At 40.2% G+C, this 13,034-nt stretch overlaps 1 protein-coding gene across 1 annotated transcript; it reads left to right on the top strand.

The window, feature by feature from the left end:
- Positions 1-374: 374 nt before the first annotated feature.
- Positions 375-12,681, top strand: LOC143123956 (Fc receptor-like protein 5). The gene is made up of 17 exons (XM_076285216.1): positions 375-384; positions 974-1,015; positions 1,187-1,471; positions 3,449-3,727; positions 4,088-4,375; positions 4,486-4,764; positions 4,974-5,240; positions 5,350-5,622; positions 7,744-7,989; positions 8,497-8,607; positions 8,757-8,781; positions 9,069-9,121; positions 10,259-10,333; positions 10,464-10,526; positions 10,914-10,991; positions 11,120-11,188; positions 11,439-12,681. Exons 1-17 carry the CDS (start codon positions 375-377, stop codon positions 11,489-11,491), a joined length of 2,496 nt encoding a protein of 831 aa, XP_076141331.1. The 3' UTR covers positions 11,492-12,681.
- The last annotated feature ends 353 nt before the right edge of the window (positions 12,682-13,034 follow it).

Here is a 13,034-nt window from a genome sequence, read left to right as displayed (position 1 = left end):
GGGCCTCGGCAGAATCATTTTCCATTTTCTACTGGTTGTTGTTGTTGTTGTTTGCTCTTAAAAGGTGGTTTTGAGGATCAAATCAGATTCACCATTGTTTTATTCTCAAAACTGTCACTTAAGAAGGATGTGGTATATGTCGGTTATATTGTAGGCAGTGAAGTACAGAATGCACAGGTAGATGAAAAATGGAAGGAAATTTGTAATTTGTAATTTGTAAGTGTCACTTTCAATTCACTGATTTTCATATTGAATGAATTATTATAATACCTAATATTAAATGTTATTTTCAAGGGTATAATAAGAGCATAGTTTTGTGTATGAGAGAGAAATGATATTGCGTTGATATATTTGTATGCATATTTTCTGAAGTGATGATGAAAGGTACAGTCGGATATCATAGTCAATCATCACTCAAGTCCAAAACATGTTTTGTCTCCTCGCAATCAGCTAGCTGCCCATCCTGTGAGTACACTTCATAAATAAAATGGTCTCTGTAGGCAGCCCAGGGTCCTAAAACTGGAAACAAACAAACTGGGCAGCCTGCCCCCCAAACAAAAGTGCAACACTGTGTGGAGTTTCTCCAGGAATAGTGAAGGGAGGGGTGAGCTGCTTCTCAGGTTCTGTTTGGTCCTTGATTGGAATATAATGCACATTGTTTTGGACAAAAGAATCTAAACATAAACATAAACAAGTGTGATACCATGCACAACGGTTGACTGCACATTTAAACGCTTTTAGTGAAATAACTGTGACATTGATGTTGGTAGTGGTGACACTCATGGTGAGAGGAGATAATGATGAAGCACATTTGAGCTACAGTATAATATATTTTCACTCGCTCTTGTGTGTTAGTGTACTCCTGAGTGGGTGTAGATTCTGTTCTTACCCAGCAGCAAACCATTGGTGAGTGTCAGAATCTGAAAACTGTGTGAAGAACTCTGATGAACTTCTGTGTGTCTTTGTGTTCTAGTGCTAATCTTGTGTTCCTACTCTGGACATGCTGCAAGGGAAGGTAAAAGTGAATGTTATCATGTCATTTTAAATATGTTGAAATATCCCAGAAACAGTTTATCCCCACATCACAGACTAGACTAATTCAGTTTCCGGACTATATGCCTTTACGTCCAGTTTCCCTCTGTTTTTCTCACACCTTCATGTCATGTTTGTCTTGTGATTTGCAAAGGGACTTCCAAAGCTGTTCTGGTGCTGGATCCTGTCCAAACACAGTTCTACACTGGAGAGTCTGTCACTCTCAGATGCAGCATAGAGGGACAGGACACGTCAGGGTGGGAGTTCTGCTGGTACAGAGATGGTAGTGTTGTTTACCCACCAGTAGGCTGGAGTGACAAGAATGGATACACAATACAGACTCTGGATGCGTTCCATAGTGGTGACTACATCTGCAATGGTTTCAAAAATAACACAGAATACAGCAAACTGAGTGAGAAAGTGAAACTGCAAGTCTCTGGTGAGTTTTGGTCACTTAATGTGAACCATAATAATTTTCTTCCACTGGATGTGCTAGCAGTAAAAGACAGTAAGTGAGTAAGACAGTAAGTGCCTGTGTGTATCTGGGGTGTCCTGTGTATGTTGGAGAGACAGTCACTCTGAAGTGTGAATGACAGTCTGACAGGAACTGGAAGTATGTGTGGTGTAAATGCCGGTCTGATAATGTAGCCTACTGTTTGTGTCTTACAAGAGCACGTACAGTACACCATCACAGCCAACGTCATGACAACGAGAAAGTTAATTTTTTTCTAGTAATATATTTCAAATAGTCAAATGGGAAATGTTTCAAGCCTATTTGTTGATTTAATCTTGGTTATTATAATTTATGGCTCATGGAAATCAAAAATCTAGTATATAAAAAATTAGAATAAAGAATTTATCAAAGAAAAAATGTCAACCTGAGAAGAGCTTTAATGAGCTAATTAAGTCAATATACTGGCAATGAATGATGATGTCAAAAATCCAGTATATCAAAATATCGGAATGAAGAATTAATAATACAGAAATCTCTATACAGAGAGCTCTAATCAGATAATTAAGTCAATATGCTGGCAATGATTTCCCCAACATTTAATCTCTCAGTCTGTTCAGGGAAATTGACTTTCCACTATATTCTATTTTTTTGTATTTGAAGAGTGTGACTATGGCAGTCATGTGATACATGGTAAAAGGAACATCTAAACTTTCATGCATTAAATGATAAGTGATGACAAACTGGTTATCAGGTTAATTAAAACTCCCCTTTATTATGTGATGACTGTGCTGTTAATCAGTGTTGTGTGTATCCCCATAGCCCTGCCCACTGCTAGAGTGACCGTAAAGCCAGAGACTCCTGTGTTCACTGGAGAGGAAGTCACTCTGAAGTGTGAGATTGAGCCTGAGAGTGACTGGACGTATAAGTGGTTTAAAGGTTCCAGCAGTGGTCATCTCTCTCAGCCTGACACCAGCACACTGACCATCAGAGCAGCAGCCAAGTCTGATGAGAGTCATTACTGGTGTCAGGGAGAGATGAGAGGCAGAGCTTTGTCATCACAGATGAGTGTAAATGTTTATCTTACGGTTAAAGATGAGTAACAGGCATGGGGTATTATGTATCTTTGCTCTGAAGGTATCCCACCTATTTGAAGAGTGTTACCATGAAAGACTGTGAAAGAGCAGTGGCTCTTAAAACATTTTGTATGGTGATCCCTCTGTTTTCCTCCTTCATATCACGTTTGTCCTGTGATTTGAAAAGAGACTCCCAAAGCTCTTCTGGTGCTGGATGCTGACCAAACACAGTTCTACACTGGAGAGTCTGTCACTCTCAGCTCTGCCCAAACCTAAACTAACTGTAAAGCTTCAGAGCCCTGCATGTTGGAGAGACAGAAACTCTGAAGTGTGAAGTAGAGTCTGACAGGAAATGGAAGTATGGGGTATGAAGACTGGTCGGATAATGTTCTGTTTGAGTTTAACGAGAACACACATACCATCACAGCCAAGTCTCATGAGAAGCATTGCTGGTGTCAGGGAAAGCTGAGAAATGTATCATCACAGATGAGTGAAATGTCAAATGTTGAAGTACATATTGTGCATGTATTTCTATACATATGTTTCTAAAACGGATACATGTAGTTCTGGTCCTTGATTATGATTGGCTGGATTGCGTTCAATGCTGTTGTAAAATCCAACACAAACACCTTGACCTCATTTCGTTCTATAGCACTGTGCTAGCCTACCACAACTTCATACAAACGTTAGAGTTGCTGTGCCTCGACGTTGCTTGGCAACCATTAAGATAGAGGAAACACGTTTCTCCTTCACTGTGTTTCAGAGCGATCTTACCTCTCTATTTTCTCTTCTGGTTTCATGCAAAAATATTTAATGTGTTTTTTTTTTCAGAGATCTGGTATGACATGTCTTATATTTCACTTACTGTAGTAATGTGCTGTTTTTGCAGAGAGACCCAAGGCTGCAGTGACCCTGACTCCTGCCAGTAGAGACATATTCAGAGGAGACTCTGTTACCCTCAGATGTGACATACCAGAAGGAAGAAACACTGACTGGGACTACAGCTGGTATTTCAACAGAAACCCAAACTCTCCTGCAGCCTCCAGTCAGGAGCACAGCATCAGTTCTGCTGATTATCACCACTCTGGTGATTACACCTGCAGAGGGGTACAGAGAGGCACCACTCAGAGTTCAGACATCAGTGATGTGGTCACTTTAACTGTGTCAGGTAGAAAAAATACTTTTTGCTCTTTTACATTTTTGAGCTGTTATCCTTGTGCTTATGTGTGTGCTATTTATTTAGTGTTAATTATACCACACAAATAAACAGTACTTAAAGGAAGGCATTAGACCACTTCAAAGTGGCCAGAGACTAGTGATGTGGACCGATTGTTTCTGGAAGTAAACGTTTTTGTGCTTTTAATGTTTATATTTTAACACAATTCAAATTGGAACACCATGAGGTGCAATGCTTCATATTACTGTAGATGCACTGTTGCATTCCCCTTGTTTCCCCATCCTGGTGGGAATGAAGTATTAGGTACCGTCATCTAACATAGTACATTTTGGTTATTCCATTTGTTTCCAGAGGGACCCGAAGCTGTTGTGTTCCTGAGCCCCAGCTGGTCTCCAGTATTCAGTGGAGAGAGCGTCACTCTCACTTGCAGCATTCAGGGAGAGTTCCCATCAGACTGGACATACAGCTGGTACAGAGGAGGGCAGCAGGTTCACCCACAGAGGGGCTGGAGTGACAGTAATGAATACAGACTGCAGTCTGTGCAGGAGGCCCACAGGGGGGTCTACAGCTGCCAAGGAAGCAGAAGAAGAGATGAGAGGGTGTCTTCAAAGAGTGATGATCTAACTCTTACTGTTTCAAGTGAGTATTGTATCTCTGCATTACAGAGGGATAAAACATGATCATTCTGGTACTGTGCTCTTCTGTTGTTTAGTCTGCTGTGAAATTATTCTTGTTTCATGTATTTGCAGAGAGACCCAAGGCTGCAGTGACCCTGACTCCTGCAAGTAGAGACATATTCAGAGGAGACTCTGTTACCCTCAGATGTGACATACCAGAGGGTGGAAACACTGACTGGGACTACAGCTGGTATTTCAACAGAAACCCAAACTCTCCTGTAGCCTCCAGTCAGGAGTACAGCATCAGTTCTGCTGATTATCACCACTCTGGTGGCTATACCTGCAGAGGGGTACAGAGAGGCACCACTCAGAGTTCAGAGACCAGTAATGTGATCACTCTGACAGTGACAGGTAGAAGTGTTACTTTTTGCCATTTCTTCACATTTTTTACTTTTTTATTACACAACGCCTGCTGCAATACTGGACTAGCACAGACCTAGTGTGGTGCAAGTGTTTCATGGTTCATTTCCCCCCAGAGTGACCAGTTCTGTGGTTTTCTTCTGGTTTCATGCTGTGACTCGTGCCAGTAAAACATTTTCACTCTACATTTACTCCCACAGCCCGGCCTGCAGCTACACTGACTGTGACTCCACAGAGTCCTGTATTCACTGGAGAGTCAGTCACCCTGAGTTGTGACATAAAGTCTTACAGTGGCTGGACATATAAGTGGTTTAAAGACAAGAGTAACAAAGTTGTGTCTACTGGAAGCACATTTACTCTAAAAGAAGTCAGTGAATCTCATCGTGGCGAATACTGGTGTCAGGGAGAGAGGAGAGAAAGACCAACCTCATCACAAAGTAGCAGCAAAACAACGATTGAAGTCAAAGGTAAAGTATGTTTACCTTTGTGTGTGTGTTTGTGTGTGTGTGTGTGTGTGTGTGTGTGTGTGTGTGATTGAGATTGAGATTGACAGGAACTCTCTTTCATCCTCTTCAGACCCAAAGCCCAAACTCACATTAAGTCCAGGCCACCAGCTCCTCACAGGAGAGTCAGTGACTCTCAGATGTGAGTTGGGTGTTTCCTCTGGTTTGGTGTTCTACTGGTACAGAGACACACAGACCTCTGATCTTGTGGCCCAGACTGATGGAAATTCCTACAGCATCAGCTCTGTTAAAGTCTCTGATGGAGGACAGTACTGGTGCAGAGCTGGGAGAGAAGACCCAGTCTTCTATACTCAATATAGTGATGCAGCTGAGATAAAGTTTACAGGTTAGTTTGTTTCATTAGAATATAAAGTTATTGTGAGTATGTGGGTCTTTATAGTTCAAGAATGTATATGTATGATTCACTTTATTTAATTATATTCATACTTGACATATACATATCAAATTGGTATTTTGTATCTTTAAGATTAAATGGTCACATTTATATAATTTCCATTCCCATTTTAATTCTGCTTTGTGTCAGTCTCAAATATTGTTATGAAAAATGTAACTGTGTTTTCCATATAGTATCTAGGTTTTATTTTAGGTGTTGTTGGCTAAAATATTACCCCTGCCAAGTGTGGTGTGTTTTGCCCATCTCTGTGTGTGCAGGATTATCTGGACTCTCATATCAACTGTAATGATTTAGTTTCACTTTCACTACTATTGCCTCATAGGACATTCACAGCTGGTTTTGCCCTCTAGTGGTCAAAGCAAGAAAATGCATTTAGGGACTGTACGATATTTAGCGGGGGGGGGGGAGGGCCGGTCGCCAGACGATCGGGTTAAAAATGTTCTGCCTGGCCCTCCCCCCTGGTCAATTTATTTTTTCCAGGGGCCTCCCCCCGGCTCCAAAAAATTCTCCTAGGCCCTCCCCCCTACGTGAATCAAATAAAACTGGTCGAAAAATTACGTTTACAAGGTTAAAACGGCCAGCAAATGTCATAAGCACACACACACACGGGGCTACAAACCAGTGTTGCGCGGGTTTGGTCACAAGCGGCCCGCGGTCGCCAGATATTTTAATCAACCCGACCGCAACTCGGACCGTGAATATTAATTAGGACAAAATATACCCGACCCGCGATCCGACCCGCTTATTTACAAAATGTGTGCTTTTGGTTATAGCCTGCATGCAGTAGTCCATTTCTGTAAAACAAACTAATTTATTTGCGAAACTTTATGCAGTAGAACTACACGCAGGCATGCAGGACATAATGTTTGCGCAGGAGAGAGAATGAGAATAAGAGCGCAAGCACGCACGCAACCACCAAGGATTAGAACACTAGGATAAGATTTGGCCATGGATATACTTCTTTCGAAAATAGAAATGGGGATGCAAGGTAGGCAAGAGAGATACATTGCTGTAATTAGCGTAAGAACTGGTTTAAAATCCTGAATGAAGCACAAAGCTTTACTAAAGCACATCCACTGTTTAAAGTCACAAACACAACGAACTAAGGTAACTTTTATGCATGCGCGAACCCATACATACCGGTAGATATGTGTAGTCTGTGCCATAAGATTTATTCCTTCAGGCTGCCCGTTTCGGCTGTCATACTTTTAAATGGCTTCGCAAGAAGTAGGCCTACCTAGACCATTACTTGTACTACTGTCATCTTCTTTAAGAAATGTTCCCAATATTTCCCATAGCCTATATCGCTTTTCCTGAAGGGGTGTCTTTATTATTTTAACTCGCGTCTTCAGCTTCTTTACTGTTGACTTACTGTATTGATGCTTTACTGTATTGATGCTAGCCTTCTCGTGATATTTTAAGTAGGCCTATTTGTAGAAAATATATATTTAATTAATTTTAACTGACCCGCCCGCAAATGACCCGAATATCATTAAAATATTTGGTTTATGACTCATAACCGCGGGTGACCTGCAAGCTTATGAGGGGAGTTGTGGGAGATTCAGGTAGGATTGCGACTTTTTGGACTCGCCCACTCTGTCAAAGAGACGTGAATCATGTTTTGGCCTACAAACCTTTTAAAATATCGAAAACGGATCATTGATCAGGGGAAAAAAATATCATGGATCAGGAAAAAATAATTTTCCTTGGCCCTCCCCCCAGGCCAAAAAAATTCTCCTGGGCCTTCCCCTAAGGCTTAAAAAATTATCTTAGGCCCTCCCCCCCCTGACGACCGGCCCTCCCCCCCCCGGTAAATATCGTACAGTCCCTTATTTGAAGTCTCACCCAAAATAGTGCCGTAGGTACAGTACCCAGAGTACCCTGTGATACCTTCTGTGGAGGTCTGTGTTCAAGACCAGCAGACTTTCATCATTCTTGGTCTATAGAGCAGTGAAGGAAATTATCAGACTTTGTCATGATCTTTATCACCTGAATTTGGAAAATGTAATTGCTTTTGGTATAAAAAACTAAATTAGTAAATTCTGTGTGCAGATGGAGATGTGATCCTGGAGAGTCCTGTCCATCCTGTGACTGAGGGAGATCCTCTGACTCTGCACTGTAGATATCGCCATCAGCCATCAAACATCAGTGCTGACTTCTATAAAGATGGGACACACCTGCAGACCTCCACCACAGCAGAGATGACCATCCCTGCAGTCTCAAGGTCACATGAAGGCCTCTATAGGTGCAGCAACCCAGAGAGAGGAGAGTCACCAGAGAGCTGGGTCACTGTTAGAGGTTTGAAATGTTAATATGTATACATTTGTTATGTAGGGGATGATGTATAGTCCACCGGTCTTTATTAGAAAAAATTAATCCTGACACGGGGCACTTTTCCCAAAACCATAGTTGCTAACTAAGTTAGCAACTTTGTTGGTTGCAATGCAATTTCCCATTGCCAACCAACTAAGTTGATAACAGGTTAGCAGCTATGGTTTTGGGAAGAGCGCCCCAGACCAACAGTATCCCAGCATGCAGTGGAAGGCATTCATATACTGACTAGTGGACTTTTCATTATCCTGCTTAATATCTACTCTCTCGAAAAGAGAAAATAAACTTCATGCAGAATGATATGAAAGGGGTGAATCAAAAGCCCAGAACCTCAGTGGTTATGATATTTCTGAAGATATTATTATTTAGAAATATTGGACCTACAAATGTTGGGATGGCCCATTCACTTCAGTGGCATTTTCAGAATGTACGGAATGTCCTTTTACAGAATGATCACTGAGTTCAATATTTCAGATGCTGGGTCCTCCATGTTGGTGGTAGCAGTGGGGGTGGTGATTGGACTGCTTGTTGCCTTTGCTCTGGTCATTTTACTGGCCCTGCTGTATCGCTCCCAGAAAGCAAAAGGTGAGGAAACAAGTTTTCATCAGTTTATCAAAATAACAGTGTTTCACCTGACACATTTCATAGTAAATATGCAGAATTTCAATAAAAAGAGAAAAGATTACATGTTATATCCTAATGTGTATTCTAAAAGTTGTCTTTTTGAAATTCAGGTTCAGTTTCAGTGACGCCAAACCCGTAAGTATTTTTCCTTGTAATGTTACATTTCAATTAATGGGGAGCTAAAACATTTTAAATATGTTTCTTATCCACTATACAGTCATCAATACATTTTGTGTGAGTTCTGTCAGTTGCCTTTCTTTAGGATGAGTGTTTTGAGAACACAAATGATGTAGTTTAAAAACTAAATATATAAGTACCAGTGGTTGTATAGGTCTTGCCATCCATACTTTACACATCAGTGTATTACACACAAACAAACAATTTCTTCTTTTACTGATGAGAGGATCTCTGTCTCCCTCTAGTGGTCCACAGCAGAGCAACAGTCACAGTTCAACCTCACAGAAAAGAGTTTTAGGTAAGAGATTTCGTCATATGTTTACTCATGTCTTTGGGCTCTATCTTAATGGTCTGAAACATACCTTCTGAAGCGGATGGTTTAAATTAGGGCGTGTCCAGTCAAAAATCGCTATCTTGGTGGCGTAATAGGTTCACCAGACGCCAAGCGCATTGTTCAAGAGGGTTGTTCTTATGTTTCTTAATTAGTCATGGGTGTGTTTTGGGCATAACATCCTTTAAACCAATGAGAGTGACATTTGTCATTCCCTTTAAGAGCAAGGAGTGCAACATCAATGAGCATGTGGGTATTTTGACAACGCATCTGTCAGCACATCTAAAGGAATCTGCTTGCACACGAGACTGTTAATGCAATACTAGGATTCCACTAAACCTTGTTTTACTAAAATGTGTGTGTTATTAGCAGAGTAAAGCCAACATGCATCTGCACTCGTCTATTGGGTCATGTGCCTGACCACACCTATTTTTTTTAATTTACCTGCCCTTAGGCGCAATGTTCAATTGAACTGGTACACATGGCTAAATTAATCACTGCCTAGGGTGTAAGATAGGAACAAGACTCGTGTCGCACTAGGTGCCACGATGCTCAGGGTGTGAGATATGGCCTATGTCACCTTAATTTATCATTTTGTTATTCATCTCTTCCTGGGTCAGGAAACTCATTGAGTTCAAGTATGCAATATTTCAAGGCAGATAAAAATAATAATATGTGTCCATTGTACACTGAAGGCAGTAGTATCTTCCCATGGCTCCCACAGAAACCAGCAGCAATTTTAGAAGACACAAAGCAATGTATAGCAAAACTATTGGTACATACAGCTCTGGAAAATAAATAAGAGACCACTGCACATAACACAAATTACAGGAGCTGAGGGAGCGATACGAGAGAAAAAGAATAGGACACGCATGTAAGATGATACAGTACAGATACATACACGTTGGAGGCGTAGTGGTTGCTGAGTGACATTCTATTGAGTTGACGGTCTTATTCAAATTTGCAGTGGTCTCTTAATTTTAAATATGACCGTCAACTCATTTGAATGTCACTCAGCAACTGTAGGATAACATCAGAAAAATGTGCAGCTGTCTCTTAATTTGTTCCATAGCTGTATAGTGATGGAACTGTATCTTCCACTAGATGATGCTGTGGCTGGAACCGGTGATGTGGTCTATGCGGAGATTGAGTTGAAGGATACAGACAAGAAAAAGAAAGGTCTGTAGTGTAAAATGTATGCTTTACACTTTATGCTTTTTCAAGACATCTTATTAGTATGTTGCAATTAACACATTAGCGCAGATAAGTCATCCATTGTGTGACCTGTTTGTTTTTAAACTTGTTCCAGCCAAGAGAGGTGCATCAATGTCAGACACGCTGTACTCCCTCCTGAGGCCAGTGAAGAGTCCAGGTAAGAGCATCTGAGCCATCTCTGTCTCCAGCAATATCAACAGCCTTTGTTCTGGTCTCTTATAGCTCATAATTCTAAAGTAAAGCTATTCTTAAGCTAAAATTAAAGTACTTAGCAGAAAGTGACACAGACGGGGGATTCAGGAATCAAACCCAGGCCAATTATATGTCAGGTGGTGACATTACCACTATTCAACCACACCAGAGTTATTTAATTTGCTCTTTCAATGATGAAATGAAGGAAACACAAACATGTTCCTGTTTCATGGATTAAGCTAGTTCTAGAAAACTTCAATGAAACTCTCCTTCATGGATAAGACCTAAGACTAGGATTAGGTTATTAGTCTAGGACTAGGACTAACTCTGTCTGGTCATGGTGTCTCTGAAGTAGTCTCTGATGGAGGTGGGGATGGGTCCAGTGATGTGACGTATGCCAAAGTTAAACCAAAGAAACACAAGAAACAAGGTAAAGTGGACGCCCTGAGTGCCCCCTGACTATAATTCAATATTACAAGATCAACATTTCTGAAGAGTTAAACAGTCTTCATATAACCAGTAAAATCTTCTAAGGATTTTTTCTTTTCTATCATGAAGATTCAGCTGGCCCCAGTGATGTCACATATGCCGATGTAGAGATTAAGATGAAACCACTGGGCAGTAGAGGTGAGTCATATCTCTGTCCTCTAAAGCAACAGTATGCAGGAATTTATGACTGTTTTCACTGGTAACTCATTTTGGCATCTTCATTGTGATGGCATAGTGATATGAAGGACTATTTAAGCCTGTTGTTCCCACAAGTGACCCATGCACCACACTGTTTCATAGCAACAACTTGCTATGAAACCTTCAGGTAGTTATATTTAGCTTTATTTTTTGAACTAAATTCCATTACTGCTATGTCATTTTGTTTTAGCGGACCAACAAGAAGATCTTTACTCTGCTGTGAAGCCTGACTGTAAGGAATAATGTGCCCCAAGATGGGTTGTGATGGTTTGACAAAAGTACAGGGGGAATGGCAAGCAATCTGTGGAGTTTCTTGTACATGTGTAAAGTTAAGAACGTTTTTAGAAGTGAATTTGGAAGAATTTGTTTGGGAAATCTTTTGGACTTACCCAAATTGTTAGATTGGGAATGTGTAATGTTACAGCAGCAATGCACATACATCACAAAAACACACATACATTTCAAAATTAGACAAAACACTGTGTATACAATTATATAGTCATGGACAAAATGTGTAAGGCCATCTTAATTGAATTTTTTCTTCTTCTGAATGCAGTAATTGCATTAGAAATGATTGATAGAGATGACGATTACGTGACATTGTGTTGTCCTCACATCAGTCTATGGTAGTCACTTTTTTCAATTGGCCATTACACAGTAAACATTTGATCACGCTGCATTCTACTCTCAAACACCCTTACACATCCACCAATGATTCACGTCATGATCAAGAGCCACACATGAACATAGTTTAATTTGCCTTAACAGGCATTAAGTGGTTGTCTGTCTTGGGAAGATGCAGTGATTTGATATTGCTAGTATTATTACCCGACATATGCCTCTCTGATTTTGAGCTGTATTTTGTAAAATATCAAAAGAAAGTGTGTACATCTGAGCACATTGCGTTTTGGTTTAGACATTTTCTTTTAAAGCATATGATTTTAATGTTTTATTAAGCATTTTAAGCACATATTTTTGTACTGTATATTGGAAAGCCAAAAATGTAATAGGCCAAGCTTGACTCTATAGGTCATCATGCTATTGTAACATAGTGATCCCTCAACAGCTATAAAAGGAGAGATGTCTGTAACGTTTTGGAACTTGACTGTATATAAGGCTTATTTCAGAGTAAAGCTTTAATGTCTATAAAACAGATTATTCTGTGTAGAAATCGGTGATATTACTCTATGTAGAGAATAGTGTGATTTTATTTAACAGCTATATTACTTGATGAAGAGGGAGCCTGATTAAAACATTTCGCAAACCTTTCTCAAACCTGCTGCAAATTTGTTTTCACATTTTGTTTTTGAATTGTAGAGTACAATAACATATTTGCCAATTTGTCTCATAAAGATGTATAAACATGTAATGCAAGTTTATTTTTGTTTGCTGTTTAATCACTTGACTTCAATAAAGCTTCCCCATTAAATCATGATGTTAATAAACAGAATCCAGAATTTTTAAGGATGCTAAGGTTTACCTCAGAGGTTTACACCAATGTGGTTGAAAAGAAGAAAAGAAACCTCAGACCGAGAAAGCATAAAAATAAAAAGAAAAGCTCAGGTTTTGTCTTTAGACTCCTTCATTGAGTAATGTGGGTTTGCTCAGGGGAGAACAGGTCAAACCACATCCTGTTGGGGGTTACGCCTCAAGAGATCTTGCCAGAAGTCACAGAGTCAGATGATGGAGAGGCATGTATTGTAAAGCACGGGAAATGTGGTCAGATGTGATAAATCCTGTATTTTGCCACCCTCCTTCTGCTTTACTCCCACTGAGAATACCGTTT

Source organism: Alosa pseudoharengus, unplaced genomic scaffold, assembly GCF_046254945.1.
Source record: "Alosa pseudoharengus isolate Yale_2024_CS ecotype anadromous, Long Island Sound unplaced genomic scaffold, YU_APseudo_1.1 YU_APseudo_1.1_scf_15, whole genome shotgun sequence".
NCBI lineage: Eukaryota > Metazoa > Chordata > Actinopteri > Clupeiformes > Clupeidae > Alosa > Alosa pseudoharengus.
The sequence above is the reverse complement of the archived record's forward strand: the minus strand, read 5'-3'. Positions and strand labels throughout refer to the sequence as shown.